General features: G+C 42.8%; 1 protein-coding gene across 4 annotated transcripts in view; it reads left to right on the plus strand.

Moving 5' to 3' along the window:
* Positions 1 to 19,109, plus strand: part of LOC147121399 (homeobox protein Meis1) — a 345,102-nt gene that overhangs the window by 208,069 nt on the left and 117,924 nt on the right. For all 4 annotated transcript variants that reach the window (XM_085981619.1, XM_085981618.1, XM_085981616.1 and 1 more), the window contains exon 10: positions 11,141 to 11,280. In XM_085981619.1, the coding sequence (XP_085837745.1) occupies positions 11,141 to 11,280 (140 nt within the window). The remainder of the gene's footprint in view (positions 1 to 11,140; positions 11,281 to 19,109) is intronic.

Here is a 19,109-nt window from a genome sequence, read left to right on the forward strand (position 1 = left end):
TACTGTATAAAGGCAATGTGAAGTAAATATGGCATGTATGGGACATTGTTGGAATGTATTTATTTACAACAATTTGCACAGCAAGATCCCACAAATCGCAAATGGGTGAACGACTGGATAATGTTTTTGATGGTGTTGTGGAATAAATATTGACCAGGACACCCAAAGGGCCAGTTTTAACCTTGCCTGCCCAATGGAAAATGGGCCGGCGGGCAGGTAAAATGGCCGAGGAAAACGTACCAGCATTGACCTTGCTGCCTTCCAATCTTAACCTGCTCTTCTTAGCAGACGAGTGGGACGCCCCACTGGAAGGCGGCGGGGTCTTCCTTTAAATATGCAGATCATGCTCCGATGGTGTCATCGGGGCCTGACTACAATTTTAACCAGAGGCCTACTTGGGGAAGCCATTGTTGCTTCCTGCCAGGCCAGCTTGGGGAGGGGGGGCAGGGGTGCAGAAGCTTCCTCTGGGCTCCACAAAGAATCAATAGGTCTCCCTTGCCCCGGACATCCATCTGCCCACCATCCACCGCCCCCCCCCCCAACCTCAAGGGTTAAGGCTGGTGGTCAATAGAAAATTTTAAAACTGAGATTGATAGATTTTTGGGGTATTAAGGGTTACAGAACCCAGGCGGGTGGATGGAGTTCAGGTATGGATGAGCCATGACCTTATTGATTGTCGGAACAGGCTGAAGGGGCTGGATGGCATACTCCTGCTGCTATATTCCCATAAATAGAGTTTCGGGGTCTTGTTGCCTGCTACCCATGGCCTACCACTGCCTTACTCCAGGCAGCACCAGGGAGCAGTGATAAGAGGGACAGACGGCAGTAAATTTGGCCGGGAGGCCAGGTCTCACCCAGTGGGCAGGGATGGGTCAGCCGGTGACAGTCTCGGCAGGGGCAAAGGGAGGGGAATGAAGCAGTGGGGGTGAGAACATGGGGGATTGTCCCCTTTACTGCTGCTTTTCCTGCCTAAAATCAGATGGCAATGGAAAGTTGAACCCCTAAACAATTCCCATGTTCCTATGTTTCTACCTGATGGCAATGAGGAAGAAACCAATACTTGAGATGATGTTGCAGCAGGCACTTGCATAATTTCTTTCATATTACAGTGCGGCTGTTTGAATCAAGATGCCTCCAACCACGGCATTCTAATATGGAGCCAGTATTAAAATGCTCGCTCTTCTTGTTCCACCTGTATGTCATTTGTACAGCAACAACATTTATATAACACCTTTAATGTAGTAAAACGTCCCAAGGTGCTTCACAGGAGCGATTATCAAACCAAATTTGACACCAAACCACATGGGGAGATATTAGGACCGAGGTAGGTTTTAAGGCGCGCCTTAAAGGAGGGAAGAGAGGTAATGAGTCGGAGAGGTTTAGGGAGGAAATTTCAGAGCTTAGGACCCAGGCAGCTGAAGGTACGGCCACCAATGGTGGAGCGATGAAAAACGGAGATGCGTAAGAGGCCAAAATGGGAGGAGCGCAGAAATCTCGGAGGGTTGTCGGGCTGGAGGAGGTCACAGAGATAAGGAGGAGGCAAGGCCATGAAGGGATTTGAAAACAAGGGTGAGAATTTTAAAATCGAGGCTATTAGACTATTTGGAGTAGGTGAACAGCAGTTGCCAAATGTATTTTTGGAGAAATGAGATAAAAACAAGCCAAAAAAGAAAATCAAAGTAAAATCTGTTCCTTTCTCTTCTGGTCTTGCTGAGTTTTACGGGATATTCCACATTGTGTGTTTAAAGCGGATGGGATGCAATGCACATCCTGCTCTCTGGCTCACAAGTGATGTATTACAGCTCGGCTGTGCTTTTGAGTTTGTGGAGGAGGGAGGAGTAAACTGAGAAGCGTTGCCAAGCATGACTTCATGAAAGTTGGCTTCAGTTACGAGCAAATTTTAAAGGTCTTGTAGCTTCAGTGCAGGGCATAAAGAGACCATAATTCAGGTTCATCAGCAGCTGTTCACTGTGGGGCAATAGCAGCAGCTTACACATTTGCGTAGCCAAAGAGTTAAAGGCAGTGCGTCATCTGTTGGGAGGCCTTATGTAAACTGCTTGTGACTGTGTGTTTTTATAAATACTGCTGTGTACAGGATCTGGTTGCGATGCCACTGAACATTTACTGTAAGGAAAGTGACAGACTAGTCTTAATTCAAATATAAACACCATTCAGTGTTCCGTTAATTGTAAAACCATGGAAGGCTTGATTGGTCTTACACTTTTGATTGCCACAAGTAAACAATGGCAGACATAACCTCAATAAAAAAAACTGGTGCTTATAATCGTCTATTTTCCTGCTGGAAGTACAGAGCTAGAGTACAGGTGACTTGGGGGGCTTTGCAGGTGGTCCAGTAACCACAGCTTATCGTATTGGACTCCTACCTAAAGGTCATGAGATCAAATCTCAGCCTTAATTGATATTGGGCAAGTTTTACCAGTACTTCTCTGCGTTGCTAGGTGGAGGCTTAGCATGGCAACAGAGCACTTTGTCTTAAGAAAAAAAAACTTGGCAGGTTGAGTCCTGTCCTGCAGACTATCTTCAACAGACTGAACTTGTACTGGATAATCAGGTCGGTTTACCTTCCTCATGGAGACTTAAACTGACATTTGTTTTGAAAAGAAAACCTTTGCCATTTTGCAAAATGGTAGCTAAGGCATATTCCATCTTTGGTTTAGAGTTGATCACCTTTAACATGTCCAAAAACAGACAGAAGGTTGGATAGCGTGGGTCATGGTGGGACCGTGGCTTGAATTCTAATGTTTGCTCTGCTGATGTTGAAAATTAATTAAGATATGGGTACAAGTGGGAAATGGTCTTGTATTTTAAAAATCAGACTTTTGAAGGGGTACATTTTCATTGGCCGGAGCGGATTGCCTGCCCGTTAAGAACCCGCTTGATTTCTGTTTCGTTGATGAACTACTGCCCATCCAGTAAAGATGGAAATTTGCACCTTAGTATCTGGTTTACTTTTTTTAAATAAATTTCTAGGCATCCCAATCAATAACTGGACTGTCCAGTCCAAAACCAGCGAAATGACGACCCTACTTTTCCCCTACTGGGTGAGGATGAGAAGCATGAAATGAAGGAGGGAATTTAAATGGAGAATACAGGGGAGAAATACTACTAAACAAAATACATTAGGACCTTAATGGTGTGGATCTAACATTAGTTATGTTTTTTGATTAATCTTATCACTTGATCAAATGTTTTATGAAAGCCAAATTCGTTATCAGTGTAGGATTTGAGTACTGAATAATTAGCAAATTTCTAAATTCCACATACAGTCTTATACCTTGCACATATCTAAGTGAACAATGGAAACACTGATCCATTTAGTTAACATACTTTAAACAGTTTTTTTTAAGTTAACATTGCACAAAAAAGTAAGTGAAAAAACATTTTTGTTTACTTAGAAGTAAAGGGATATTAAATACATATTTGATTCAGCATCCTAGGGTTTATTTGTGTCAGCAACGGAAATAGGATCACAACCTATCACACAACATTTATTTAATTGTAACCCAAGTTACATTAAGTTCGGTCCCACAGTATTGACAAAATATTTATTTTTTAAATACATGGAGAATTGCACTATGTGAGATCAGTATAGACACAATTTCTTTGTCTGCAATTTTAAAATTGCATTCGCCCATTTTTTAAATAAACTGGTTAACAGCACATTATCTAATCAGCAACAACAACAACAGCAACTTGCATTTATATAGCGCCCTTAACGCAGTAAAACGTCCCAAGGCGCTGCACAGGAGGATTTTAAGACAAAAAAAAACTGACGTTTCCAAGTCGTGCTGAGGGAGTGCAGCATTGGCAGGCTGACATAAAAGATCCCAGGCCACTATTTGAGGAAGATCAGGGAGTTCGCCTGGTGTACTGGCCAACAGTCCTCCCTCGAACAACGTCATCAAAAACAGGGTCATTCTTCCCATTGCTGCTTGTGGAATCTTGCTACGCGCCATTGGCTGCTGCATCTACCTATGTAACAACAGCCATTGCACTTCAGAATACTGTAATTCATAAGGCTAAATCTTGACCGGGACGGGCTGCGTAGGTGGGGGGACAGAGTTTCTGTCAGGAATCCCGGATACCCTGGTTTCCCCGCATGCTGTGGAGTTTCCACAGCATGTATCTTTTGTACTTGACAGGTTCCCCACCCGGAAGTCAGCCTGATTGACAGGCTTGGATTCCAGTTGGGCTGGGAGCCCTCCAAAGCAGGCCACAGCCACAGGTAAGTCACCTGCTGCTACTAGTGGTAGCGCAGGGCGGGGGGAGGGGAACCGATCTGGGGGGAGTACTTACCTTCTCCCCGAAGCTGTCCTTGCCTCCCTTCAGCTGTTGGGTTTCCCGAGGCCTAGGAAACCCGGTTAAATTAGAGGCTGCCCGTCTCATTCAAATATTTAAATTGCCAACCCGCCTCCTGGGAGCAGGTTGGCTGTTTGTCCCAGCTCCGTTATACCCAGAAGTGAGCGAGTTGGAGCTGGGTTTGAGATTTTTAAAGTTTTAACATCTCACCCGACCCCAACCCACCCATTTTGGGGAGATAAGATTCAGCCCATTAATATTGTCTCTCAAGCACTTTGGATTGCTCTGAATGGCATAAAGTGATATGTAAACACAAAGTGCAATTTAACTATGGAATTCAAAATTGCTTAATCATTTGCCCATCTCAGAAAAAAGAGCCAACTTAAAGTAAATGTGGTAAAATCTCCCAGTTAAGGTGAAAACTCATAGGGAAATCCTGCTGTTATTAAACTATCTCTGTTCTGGTGTCAGTTGTCAAACCAGTTGGGATTTTACTTTAAAAAAGGCAAAGAGGAAAGAAGAAACAAAATAATTGGATTATTACACTAAGGTTCCATCTGGTCGAATGAGAATGGAAATTCTCCAATCGGCAATCTGCCCACATCTTTCATTGTAAGTGAAGAAATATAAGCCTGTTGGGAGCAGCAATCTTTATGTAAACTATTGACTAGGAAAGGTAATATTTGTGAAATATCACAGAACATAAAAGAAAATTCTTTGCTTTGCTAAGTAGCTACAATTTTTGCCTCAACGCAGAAATCATACTGTGAAACAACAGATCCTGTTGCTGACACTGAGATTTGTGTGGCCTCTTGTTGTTCTAGTAGTGTGTCTATTAGATGTCTGTGGCTTTGTTTAGCTTTCACAAAATGTCATTCAATCAATCAATGGAGGCGACCACATTTACTGAAGGCCAATGTGCTGATAGTGCCAGATCATTTGACTTCACTATATTGGCCCGGAATCTGCAGCTAGCAGTGAAGCGAAGGCATTCGCTGCTGGCCCAGAAGTACGCTCCGCATGAGGATCTCGCTACCCCGTGTCAAGAACTTCGGGTTTACCGACCTTCAGTTCAATGCAATGGAACTTAATGGGGATACCCTTGTGCGAACTGCTGTGATGTCAACAGGCTGTCTAAGCAGCCAATCAAAAGGCAGAATTCTTACAGACAGCGAACAAGGAAGTGAGTAAGCCCTTAAAATTCTGACATTTAAAAATATTTAGAGAGAGAAAAACAAAGATTGGGGCTCTCACATGGTGAAAAGGCAAACCTGAAATAAAGAGGGACAAACTTTTTTAAAAATGTAAACTTTTTTTTGAAAAGTTTCTTAATTTAAATTTTTTATTAAAATGGACAAATTTCACACTGCACAAAATTAAAATTAGTTTTCCAGGCCCATAACATTTGTTTAGCAGTCATTACCCTGTTAAAACCCCAGTTACACCTAATCCCTTTAGGTCTAACTTTTACTGGGGCATTTAACAGAGTAATTACCGCAGAAGAGCTGAAGTTTTCATCAGTTTCAATGAATTACGAGATTTCACTGATCACTGGCTCTGTGGGGGGTGGGGGGGGTGGGTGGGCAGCCAGTTTCGGGGCTGTCATTCACAGACCACAACTTCGGGGTTTGCACATGCGCTTATGCCAAATCCTGAAGTTGTGGTCAGTTTCAAAGGCGGGATGACGGTGTACTCTGAGAGTATGCTGTCACACCAACTGCAAATTCAGGGCCATTGAGAAGCTAGGTTGCTGTTCCAGTGCAGGGCTGAAGGATTGCTCCATATTTGGAGGAGAGTCCCTTCATATGAGACATTAGACTACGATCCCAACTACCCGCCCAAATGGATGTTAAAGATCCCATGGTACTGTTCAAAAAAGATCAGAGTTCTCCCAGTGACCTGGCCGACAATCCTCTCTCAATCAATGCCACTGAAAACAGATGAACTGGTCATTCATTTAATTGCTGTCATGTTTGCCTACACAACAATTCATTAGACTTTAAAAAAACATAATTCATTATATGTGAAATATTTGAGATGTTTCAGTGTGATAAGGTGCTACATAAAGCACAAGTGCTTTACCATTATAAAGTCAGCATCGCTATTAGTTGATCTTGGCTTCAGGTAAACTGCAAAAAGAAAAGAAAGGAAGACTTGCAATTCTATAGCGCCTTTCATGACCTCAGAATGCCCCAAAGCGCTTTACAACCAATGAAGCACTTTTGAAGTGTAGTCATTGTTGTAATGTAGGAAACGCAGCAGCCAATTTGCGCACAGCAAGCTCTCACAAGCAGCAATGTGATAATGACTACATAATCTGTTTTTTAGTGATGTTGATCGAGGGATAAATATTGCCCAGGACACCGGGGAGAACTCCCCTGCTCTTCTTCGAAATAGTGTCATGGGATCTTTAGTGTCCACCTGAGAGGGCAGGCAGGGCCTCAGTTTAACGTCTCATCCAAAAGACGGCACCTCTGACAGTGCAGCACTCCCTCAGCACTGCACTGGAGTGTCAGCCTAGATTTTTGTGCTCAAGTCTCTGGAGTGGGACTTGAACCCACAACTAAAGGCACGTGTCTTGATTCAAAGCTATCCTTTCTTAGGGAATCTGTCCTCTGAACATACATTGAGATTTATGTTTTCAGTTTGGTATTCATAATAAGATAAGTAAGTGCAACAAAAGCTATCATTTATATAAATAGATAAAATTGAGTGCTCTGTTTGGAAAGAAATCAAGCCTCCAAATCATGCTGCTATTATTTCTATAAATACAGTTTTGCTTTCCAGACAGGAACACATCAAAATGCTCTTCTGAACCCCTAAAATATTTTATCGCAATTTTCACCTTTTGCGCTTTCGTCGTATGTGGAAAACCTGTCAAAATGATAATGCAGGTTTACTTGCAGTGTATCAGTGTGCTGATATATGGTTGCACCCTTCTGTGAATCATTTCATATAAGTTTAAGTGTGCTGCAATGCTTTTAGAATCAGTCCCATTCTGGAGAGCTAAACGTGCCTGTTCTGTTATAAAGGCTGAATTCCAAGTGAGTGCATCCATGTGCAAGGCATGTTGGGGTATGATTGCAGCGAGAGTAAGATGGAAGACTAATGGGCTCTGCAGAAACAAACAGCTGGACCAGTTTATTTAAACACTTATTATAGGGATGAGAAGCTGACCTAAGAATGACCCTGGTGGGTGGAGCAAGAACATTCTGTCATTTTATTACGTTGACCAGCAGGAAAGTGTCTTTGTATCTTGTTGGAGCCTACAGACACATTGCGGAGGTAGAAATTATCCCAATGGGCTCTTGCAAAATAAATTCTGACTATACCAAGATAAGTTGTTGATTTAACAAATGCTGGCAAACTGAGTGCTGGGTGTTTATCCAGATAAGCTTGTGGGACGAGTATTTTTTTTCTTGTTTTTTATTAATACCGTGTATTATTGTAACTTTTACCACAGCTAATCTGAGAAGATTGAAAACAAATAACTCCCAAAAGAAAAAAGGAAAAAAGCGTGTGTTGCTTCTTGCCAAACCTACTGCATGTGCCAGTGGGGCAGTCTGAGCATGCGTTTCTAACACCAATATACTGCACCGCCCTTTAAAGAGCATTGTCCTTTTCAGCTACAATGTAATTGCATTTTCTAGGATAAAAGAGTTAATAGAATGCCATAGAAAATAGTGACAGTTGTGCTTTGGTTTCAGAAGTTCACAGGAAACCTTTAGTTCCACTGGCTTCCTGCTAGGAGAGGAATTCCGAAGACTCTGTGTGTCATGGGAGGGTGGGGGGGGGGAAAGGACGCTATATATGCATGCATGGAAGGGGAATGTTGGCTTGTGGGTCTGCACAGATGAAAGGGTGTTCTTTGGCTGCATTGATTACAAAAAATGCATTCAGGAAGACACAATGGAGATAACCTTCACCATCCTCGGCCTAATTCTTTCCTGTGATATTTATTTATTTTTTTAATCCTAATTCGTCATGTAACAAAAAGAGCTAATGAAGAAACAGGTTTTTAAAAAATGTTTAATTGCCTTATTCAAACAATGTGTCTTATACACCTGTGTCTTTAATGGCAGGGAAGAATTAGTCGACCTTGTGCAGCCCTATTTAGAATAAATATCACACTTTCATGTAAAAAGCTCTGTGTTTTTGAAGAAAATATTATGGATAAAGTGTTCTGGTAATTAACTCTGGGGACTAGTGCAGTTTAGTGGCTGCCTTGCATAGGCTGCAGTGCTGTATGTGAGAACATATTTCTCTACTTCTAAGTGCTACTGATTTCAAAGTAGTTTGCACATCAATCCAATCAGTCTTGAAATATATAAATCACTTGAGCTGGTTTTTCTGTCTGACCTTATGTGTCAAAATAAAACAAAATAAAAGCTTTATTAGAATGTTATTAGTCATTTGGTCCAGCAAAGGTTTGCATTTGGAAATACTCTTTTGAACTCATTGTATTATAGAATGAATAGTTCTCCTAGGTTAGGGGCGGCTCGCGAGAAGGTCACTCGGGACTAAATACCTGTTATGTTTGTCTCTGGCGAGTCGGGGAAAGTTTGTCTTTAGTAAAGCTGGTGCTATATTTAGAGCAGCCATGCCCTATTGCTGACTAAGGTGGAGCAACAGTGCCGTGTCAACAAGGGAACAAAAGTGAGGGTTGCTATGGGACTGCAGTGAATATAGTCAGTCTGTTTTTAAAAATCAACTGCGCTACTGCAGCAGTGGAGACGACAGTGGAATACCGGAGGATGAGTAGGTGCGGGCTGAGATTTAGGAACAGACAGCACTGTGACTTCCATCACCCGCAGTAAGGCTGAATACATACAGATTTTATTCATATTCTCTGCTTTTTAAATTTAAAAAATCCCTTCCCTTCTCTTTCCCCACACTTCACTATTATTACCTGACTGAAAGGTAGAAGGAGCGGCCACAAGGGATCTACCCATGCCCTTTACTGTGGCGACATTAGCACCTTAAATTTGTTTATCCTTTGATTAAGCTTCCTTGTGGGAGGAGTCTCCGATCAGCGTTTCCCCAGGATCTCGCCTTTTTCTTATTTTTTGTGAATGGCTCCCTCTTTAGATTCCACTACACACACACACACACACATATACAAACTGTACCTTCATTCTGACCAGGTGAGTGGACTGGTCACCTGTTCTCACCAGGTAACCTGTGGCAGAGAGGTGTACAAGGATGACTAAACTGGACCAGCCTATTTTCCCTCTGTCCCTGTAGGCAAGTGGCTTCCTCTCAGTTGCCAACCCTCCCTGACGGCCCAGGTGTGATTAAGTAAGAACCCATACCCCACCACATTGGTTTTTTATAACCAAAACTATGTGCAGCACATTAGTATAGCAGCACATAGCCACAGTAAACATGCACATATGAAAAGGGAGGGCAATATATTATGAAAGTTCTTTTTCTAATAAGGCATTTAAGAAAAATCCAAGAGGAAGTGTGTAAGTAACTTTTGTGGGTTTAATTTCCTCTGCTACTATTGGTGCACAGATCAATGCATTTGCATGAATTATTGTCTGCATTATTTTAAAACAGTTACAATAGTGCAAACATGTTAACTGGTGCAAAAATGAGTGCACAGAGAAAATTAAATCCATTGGTTGCCAGAACTTTCTTTTCGTTTTAAAATGATTGCTTACCTGTGTTTCATTCCACGATGTTTCCGCTAATGTTAAGTGTGCTTCTTAACAAAGTCAAGCACTTTGCATTATGAAACGGCCTTCTGACAATGTGGAATTGTGTGTTTGCTCTCCTCCTGTCCAGCTGAAGAAAAATAAGAGAGTGAAATGAAGAGAAATATTGCAAGACAAGTAGGTTATTTGAAAGTTGAATTTCCTCCTCAACAAAGTCAGTTTGAACTCTCTGCATGGGCTCTGGTTCCTTTGACTAACTTTTGCCCCCTGGTACTCCTATGCGAGTTTGACATAAGCTTGAAAAGCAGGTTTTCCACAGATTACTGCATCAGTCTATACTTTAAATGTTCCTCCAAATGTGCTCACTTGTTTGCATTTTTAAAACCTTTTTATTCTGCCCCTTCATCCCATACGCGCTCCCCAGAAAGATTTGATGTGGAATTTTTTTTCTGTAGACTAGGCTGTTAACTGTTGCTGAAAACTAGAGTTAGAAGGTCAGTGGTTGTATAGCAGTGACCTCTGTTTGACCCTAAATTTTACATAAAGAGTAGGGAGAAAAAGACAGAAGCTTTAAATGGAATGCTTTGCACTGGTCTCCCTCGGCAGTATGAGTTAGTGGTGATAAAAACTCCAGACATTCCCTTTTTTTAATGGTATACCACCATCACAGTTCATTTTCTTAACACGGGCCTTAAAATGGAGTTAGTAGCATAGAAGGAATGGGGAGGGTTGGCTGAAAACTGTAAGAGAGTGGGACAAAGGGGAGATTCTTCACTAATTAGGTGAGGCAACAGATGCTCATATGAGCGATGTTTCTTTATCAGCTGCAATTATTTTGTCTTGAAAGAGAAGAGAGAGCAGTGTTGGGTATTGTTTCCTCGAAAGTCTAATTATTCCCCTCTCTAAAAGATGAAATGGAAGTGTCCAGCTGTGGCAAAAAACAGAAGGACATAAATCAAAACCCGAACCCCTGAGCTTGCAGTCGCAGCAGGTCAGCAAAGGTTACAGGGGTCTTGTGGGGACGTTGAAGCAAAAATGCAGACTAGCTTATTCACAGAATCTGCACGTACCCACTCCATACATCGCTGTTGAAGATTATTGTCGCTTTAGTTTATTATTTAAATGCATCAATGTAACTTTTTTTTTGCTCCTTCACACAGGTTCATAAATGCCAGGAGAAGGATAGTCCAGCCCATGATTGACCAATCTAATCGAGCAGGCAAGTCCCCAATAGTAACTGTATTCAAGTCGCGCAGGCGAAAATCATCCTCAAGCCATTCACTGGGAGAGCCATTATCTGGTAAATAATTTGACAATGAATGCTGGGAGTGACTGACCACTAAATTATAATAGGACTTTACTGTCGTAACAAAACTAATCAGTTTACCTTACTTGATATTTTTCAACGTTTTAGACATATACATAATGTTTTGAATTGAATAACTTTTAGTTCTGATGCCCTGCTTTAAGGGCATCAAATGAATTAGACATTAATATTTATTTATTGATTGAATTTTAGAGTTTTTCTTCCCAGCTTTACTCTCTGCTACTTTGACAACTTCCTGGTGCATGGCTTGGTGTGGATTTGCTATAAACCTTTGTTACCTGTCCAAAAGAGCGAAGAGGTTGGGATTGCTTTGGGAACACAGCAAAATTCAAAGTTACTTTCTGAGGTAGCGCTTGATGTGCCTAAGTAACTAATAGGTGCTTGTTTTCTAAAGCTAGCTTTAACTAACTGGTTCAGACTTGGTGTCCAGGTGCGGTGGTACAGATGAGGTTTTCTTTCATTACTAAACACCTTTTCAGTTTTTTTCCCCTTTCAGTTTTTTTTAACGAACTATTGACTTGTTAATAAAGGACTTGGGATATTTCTTTCTTGAGCTAGAATTTCTGTTTTGCTTTACTATGGTCAAGTGTTAATAATATTTTGACTTTAACCTTTCAGGGTAAGGAAACAAGTAAAAAATAAAGGCCTAGAAATTCATCTCGGGCGGTGGCGCAAAGCGGGCGGTATCGGATCGGACGCCCGTTATACGCAGCGCCTGATATTCTGTTCCATTTACTGCACTGGAACTGAATATCAGGCATTGCGTATAACGGGCGGCTGATCCGATACCGCCCGCTTTGCGCCACTGCCCGAGACGAATGTCTAGGCCAAAGGCTTTTCTCATCTCTTCATGTGTTGAAAATGAAGACAATTTCAAAGTTTTAAAGTGGGAGCCAAACAAAATCTTGGTACTAATATTACGTCGTGGGATACTGGTGTACGAATAATAATGCTTTCTCTGATATTGCTTTCTCCGCTGTTTTAGTGGAGGTATGAAGCCATTTATTTGTGAAACAGTTACTGCCTGTACTATATAGTAGCCAAGACAGGAATTTCAGACAAACATATTAGCGTTTGTACACTAGTATCCTGTGACATACTGGCCTGTAGCAACTTCTTTAAAGGAGACTGAAAATTCTATTGTTTTTCTTTCCCATTCCATTCCTAATTATTTTTAACTTGTTATGCAGAGGGGAATCATGTTAAATAAGTACAGCTAAAGGGCAACACTCTGAAGTTTGCACTCTGCTAGCATCCAGCTATAACTTTAGCCAACTGATATGCACATGGTGCTTGATGTGTTGCTTTAAAGCAGAGGGTGAGAAAGTATTATGTTGTCGAAAAATCGAGGATAGTTATGTGTCTCCTCCTGGCTCTTTGCTTCCCCTCTTTAACTCATGAAGCATTGACTACTGCTGAGGTATGGTTCCAAGGATTCTGAGCACTCACTGCTATTTCACACAAGTGGGCACGTTTGTGCCCAGTGGGTAAGTGTTTGCCCCTGTGAGAAGCATCGCAGCCTGATCCTGTTCTTGCTGTACATACACAGCTGTGCACATTCCAATAGATACCCTTTAGGAACTGGAACCTTGGCTGATTTTCCCCTCCCTATTCCAGAAGTGCTGAGCACAAATGTGTTGCCAAGCCAACCAAAAGAAAGAACAAACTTTCATTTATACAGTACCTTTCACGACCTCAGGATATCACAAAGCGCTTTACAGCCAATGAAGTACTCTTTGAAGTGTAGTCACTGTTGTAATGATGGAAAAATCAACTAGCTAACCATAACATATTAAGGATCAAACCTGGGGCCTTCTGAACGGCTCAGTTACAAATGGTTCTTACCAACTGAATCATCACGGGTTCAGCAAAACAGAATTGCCAACAATAGTGTTGAAATATTTTGTCTTCATCTCACATATTCCTTGTAGCATTGCATTTGATACTGCTATTGGTAAGCCAATAAATGCCATGTGTACCCAACCCTTTAAACCTTACATCCAAATGAACCCTAGCGAAAAGTGAGGCACCCATGGATCTCACCTGTAAAAGATATCTGGGTATCTGTTGCTCCTCTCACCATCTCAGCATTTTTGGGGGAACAGGGGAGGAAAGATAGTAAAGGATATTTTTAGTCCTCATTGTTTTGAGATATAATAGTATACTCAGAATGAACTATTATTTCACTCACTCAGCAGTCCCTACCATGACCTTCATATGGCCCCCACTTTTAAAAACACGATAGGAGTGCAGCCTACATGAGAGTTATTTTTTCCCTGGGGAGGGAGGGGCCAATTTTTGGAGAGGGTTCTGCGAGAGGGATTTTCTGGCCAATTTTTTCCCCGTTCCCTCCCTCTTCTTTTCTTGAAGACATAGGAGGGGTGATTTGGAGCAGGCAAAAGTCCCATGTACGCTGGGAAATGAGGCAATTGGCAATTGATTTTTTTTTTAAATAGCCTGCCCATTGCCCTGTGGCATCCCTGACGCAATTTCAGATGGGCCTTAAAATGGGTGGCTAGCGTTTCCACCAAAGAACATAAGAAATAGGAGCAGGAGTAGGCCATTCGCCCCTTCGAGCCTGCTCCACCATTCAATGAGATCATGGCTGATCTTCTTCCTCAACACAATCCCACACTATCCCCATATCCCTTGATTCCCTTAGTGTCCAAAAATCTATCGATCTCAGTCTTGAATATACTCAACGACTGAGCCTCCACAGCCCTCTGGGTAGAGAATTCCAAAGATTCACCAACCTCTGAGTGAGGAAATTTCTCCTCATCTCAGTCCTAAATGGCCGACCCCTTATCCTGAGACGACAACCCCTATTTCTAGACGTTCTTGCCAGGGGAAAAAGCCTCTCAGCATCTACCCTGTCAAACCCTCTAAGAATTTTATAAGTTTCAACAAGATCACCTCTCATTCTTCTAAACTCCAGAGAATATAGGCCCATTCTACACAATCTCCCCCCAGTAGCTCAGCCCTCTCATCCCTGGAATCAATCTAGTGAACCTTTGTACCAGGTGCTGATCAGGCTCCACAAAAACCTTCAAGTCCTCTGCTGGGAAGCAACCCCCACCACCCCCGTGAAGAGCCTTGGGACATTTTACTACGGTAAAGGCACTATATAAATGCAAGCTGTTGTTGTTTTTAATGCACGTCCCACTCACTGTCAGTCCGATGTGTGCTCCAGTTTGGACCCCACCCCCAATGGCTGCATGCTGATGTATCGTCCCACAGGTGCTGGCTGCTCTTTGGTTATCTCATCAAAGTGTCCATTCTTCACATGCTGGCCACGATTTCGCCAGCCATGGCGAGTCCGGTGTGGCCGGAGCAGACAGCGGCCTCACACTCCACACCCATCTTCATCCTGCCTCCTCCGAGTGATTTTGCCCCGATTGGGCTTGTTAAGCCTGCGCTGCGAGGTTCCCGGCCAATTAAAAGGAAGCAGTTCTGATGATGTCATCTGATGACACGTCATCAGCCGGTTTGCTTAAAGGGGCCATGTCCACATTCATTTTGACATTTGTGCTGTCAGTGTTCTGAAGCATTGAGGTGCTGCAAACACTGATAAGCACTGCACAGAGGTGCACGGCTGCACCTAGGCTCTCCCATGACTCCCTCCATATGCTTATGGAGGGAGTCACAGCATGCAGGGAGGTTCTCTTCCCTTCCAATGGGCGGAAGAGACCTCCCCAGGAGACCATGCAGCCTGGCTGCACATTGCACAGGAGGACAGAAGCAGGGATGTCGTCAGGAGGACCAGGCTGCAGTGGCGCAAACCTTTCAATGATTTCAGTAGATCACGAAACATTACTGCAAAGCCACACTCAACCTCATCCTGCTGTGCCACTCATCACATCCCCACCACCCTTGTTCCCTACCCTACTCCTGCACATCCTTACTCACACCAACTTACCTTGCACCTCCACCCATCCCTCTCTGTCTACATTATCACTTCCCCATCTCACTAGCCACCCCTCACCCTCATCCTAGTCCAATCATATCAACTAACAACACACAAGGTTAGGCGCTTGGGTGGTTTAGCCAATGTTCATGTGAAGTTGCTGTTAATGTGCTGTCAAACATTGAAATCTTTATTTTGAACACTTTGCATTCTTGGACATATTTGTGTGCACCTTTGGAAGTGGCTTAGTGAATTGCAGTGAATGGTGAGACATAACGCTACACCCCGCAATGGCGATGAGTGTGAAAGGAATGGCTTGGGCATTGTAGGGATGCATTATGGTGTTGGTGTGAGGTGGTGTCAACCTGGCTCATCATGTGGCAGCCAGGGTGTACAGTGTTAAGTGAAGCCAATCTGGACATGGTGAGGCCATTGCTAGCGTCCTGGGCAGGAATGTGCATGGGTGATGATGCCCTGTGTCCTGTGCAGCATCAGGTGATTGCGGAGAAGCTTGATGTGGATGTTGGTGCTGCTGGTGTGGCTGGTGTGCTGGTGTTGGGGCTGATCGTGTTGGGATTCTGAGGACCAAGGTGAGATTTTTTCAAGGGCACCGATGCTGATGGAATAGATGGCAGGTGAGGTTGAGATGACAGAAGTAATCTGTCAATGTTGAGATAGGTTGTTCCAAGGAGGTGACAGTGGATAGAGAGATTACTCCAAACACTTCAAAAGTGCATAAAGCTCAAAAGTTGGTTCCAAATCATTAATGCTCCAGCTTCTGACATTGGAAAGTGACCATGTGTAAAATGGCAGGTTTTAAACCACTTTTGCAGCTGTCACCTATTGAAAGAAATGGAGAGTTGTTCTGAACCCGACATACTTACCTGGCATGATCCCCGAGCAATGAGAACCTCGTGGAAAACTTGGGAAAATGCTTTGTACCTGGTAAAATGGTGATTTAATTGCTTTAAACACCCTCTTAGCATGACCCACCGCAAAGTACTGTGTCTACAAAGCGCAGGCAGAGCCGGCACTAGGGAAACTCACAAGGAGGTGGGTTTAGAGCGGGATACCGCCCCTCAGTCAATCTTTTTGATTTTGACAGTGGGCCCGCCTCCGAACCGGCCCTCTGAGTGCCGGCAACATTCAGCCCGCTGAGTCGGCAGGTCACTGAGCTGTAGGGAGCTTCAGATGCCACAGCATAGATCCTGTGCTCACCTGATGCCCAAGCACATGCACTATCCAGCAGGGGTTAATGAATAGCAATCAGGAGCAGGAACCCTTGCTGATTTTTCCCTTCCCTGCCCCAGGGGCCCTGATACCATTTCTGGAGCTCCGACCGCCACCCCAGCTGACATCATGCTCGCTCCGCAGTGATCAGTAATCCAATATGGGACCTCCTGTATTACTTAATTACTCACTGCTTTTATCATCGGGGTTGGGGAGCCAAAAGGGAATGATTTCACAACTTTCAAAGATTTCTGCGCATTTTCAGTGATTCAAACAAGGCTGTCATGGCCTTTGATTCTTTCTGACGCGTACTAGTAGCATTACATTGTCAAGTATAAAGAAACGAATAGACAAGTTTCAGAGAATTTAAAAAAAAGTGCATTTAGGGTGAGACTGCATCTTTTTTTAAGCTTTTTTTTTTCCATTGCTGTTCTTGGGTTTCCTTGCAAACAGCATCCCTATCTGGACAGGCAGGCTGCTAACCTCCTCCCAGGCCTCTGGCCCCCTAATGAAACCAGATGCTATGATGTGCAGGATTATTGCTCAGGGCAATTCGATCAGTTATTTCCTTTCCTTTCTTGTGGAGAGAGATTTGACATCTCCTCAAATGTAGCACCACTGAAATCGGGAGCTCGATGTGTAGAGGATAGCTGCCATGAACTGGCATCCTAAGTCTTTGTTCATTTTTTCTTTATTGAATGAGCCATTTTTTAAAACAGATATTTTATAACATTAATATTTATAGTTGGATTTTTTTCCCCCAGACCACTCATATCTTGGAAAGTGTAAACGATATGGATGATAAACCTGGGTTCATGTAGTTTTGAGACAACAAATTGGCAGTGTACATACAAAACCAAGCTATTATGCTGGCCCACTTTAAGACCATCATTTCAGCCTGCCCTCATTTAAGATGGAATTTCTTGCCTTTCTTTACATGCCAAAGTAACCTGTACAGATAGCAACCTAAAAGGTCTGGTCCATTTAGGCTGCAAAATCACCTCCCTCTGGAAGGTGGGGGAAATATCAGGATCGATTTGTGTTGAGTTGCCACCCATTTCTGGCCACTCCAACAAGTTGCAACTGGGGTCAGAGGACCTGAGGTGGCCGTTTCTTCTGCCTCCTCTTCTCCATCATGACGTTCATAACCTTTGGAGGTAGAACTGGTGGAATGGCGGGCTACCCCAAAATTCCCACTTCCAGAAATTTTAGGCTTAGGGTCTTTGTAGCTGAAAGCCAAGACTAGTGCACAAACGTTAGCAAAAGAATGAATTTGGAATAGCTTTGCTTTAATGCTTTAATTGAGGTGTAAATGGAAATGTTTAATCAGCAACATCCTATTCACACAGTGAGTTATCATAGAATCTTACAGCACAGAAGGAGGCCATTCAGCCCATTGAGTCTGCGGCAGCTCTTTCGAAGAGCTATACAGTTAGTCTCACTCCCTCGCTCTTTCCCCATATCCCTGCAATTTTTTTCCCTTCAAGTATTTATCCAATTCCCTTTTGAAGGCTACTATTGAATTTGTATCCACCACCCTATCAGGCAGTGCATTCCAAATCCTAAGCATTCGTTGTGTAAGAAGTTTCTTCCTCATGCCTCCTCTGGTTCTTTTGCCAATCACCTTAAATCTGTTCCCTCTGGTTACTGACCCTTCAGCCATTGGAAACAGTTTCTCTTTATTTATTTGTTCTAAACCCTTCATGATTTTAAACAACTCTATCAAATCTCCTCTTAGCCTTCTCTGCTCTAAAAAAAAATTCAAAGAGTTAGCACAGGCACGATGGGTCGAATGGCCTCCTGTGCTGTATCATTCTATGATTCTATGATAATGAATGCAGTGCTGTTCATCGATGACTTTGACATAGTTCTAAAGCACAGTAAAGTAGACAGTTTCCATCACGCAGTGTTTTTGGGTGTTGTGGTGAAAACGTTTACAGTGAAGCGTGTGTTGCAAGTAACGCTTGCTGATTGGCCTGATCAGTTGTGATTCTCAGGCCTGATCTTCTTCTAGGGAAGGATCTAATAGAAATGACCATACAGAGACTATCTCTGATCACAGCAGAAAGAGAACAGTGCCCTGTCCTATCCATCTTCAGGTTTATGGACTGGCTGTTATTGTTTAGGCTGCGGTCCAATAGAGAAGATGCAGTACCAGTCAACATGATTACAAGGAACCTCCCATTATGAATTGCTTGCAACAGCACCAGAAAAGGTTTGCTTTCTTGTGCCAACACCATGGAGGCAATTCAAGTTCAAAACTTATTACTGGTAATCTGGGATTTCCATTACAATTAAACTAAGTTATATTGGGGTTCATACGATAGCTGTTTTAATTTCTCAAATTCATATTAGGGATTCATGAGTGGGAATTCAATAATACGGCAATATTTCATGGAAAAATCTGAAACTCTTACTATTAATTGTAACTTAGAGCTTAAATGTGTCTGTATGAAGGATAGCCTTTGTGATATAGCCATGGTCTCGGTGAAGAGCTATGAATTATAAGTTTTGATAATTAACTTTTGTCATCTTTATACCTTTAGGCAATCCTTTAGTCTTACCCTGGGTTTCTCACTAAAGTGATGTCAGAGAAAGTAGTCATGGCTGATCCTCGTACTTAAGAAGCATAGATTCGAAATTTCGGCTGGAGTTTTATGTTTTTTTA

The sequence above is a fragment of the Somniosus microcephalus genome, chromosome 3 (assembly GCF_052327205.1).
Source record: "Somniosus microcephalus isolate GS21.2 chromosome 3, FLI_Smic_1.0, whole genome shotgun sequence".
Lineage (NCBI taxonomy): Eukaryota > Metazoa > Chordata > Chondrichthyes > Squaliformes > Somniosidae > Somniosus > Somniosus microcephalus.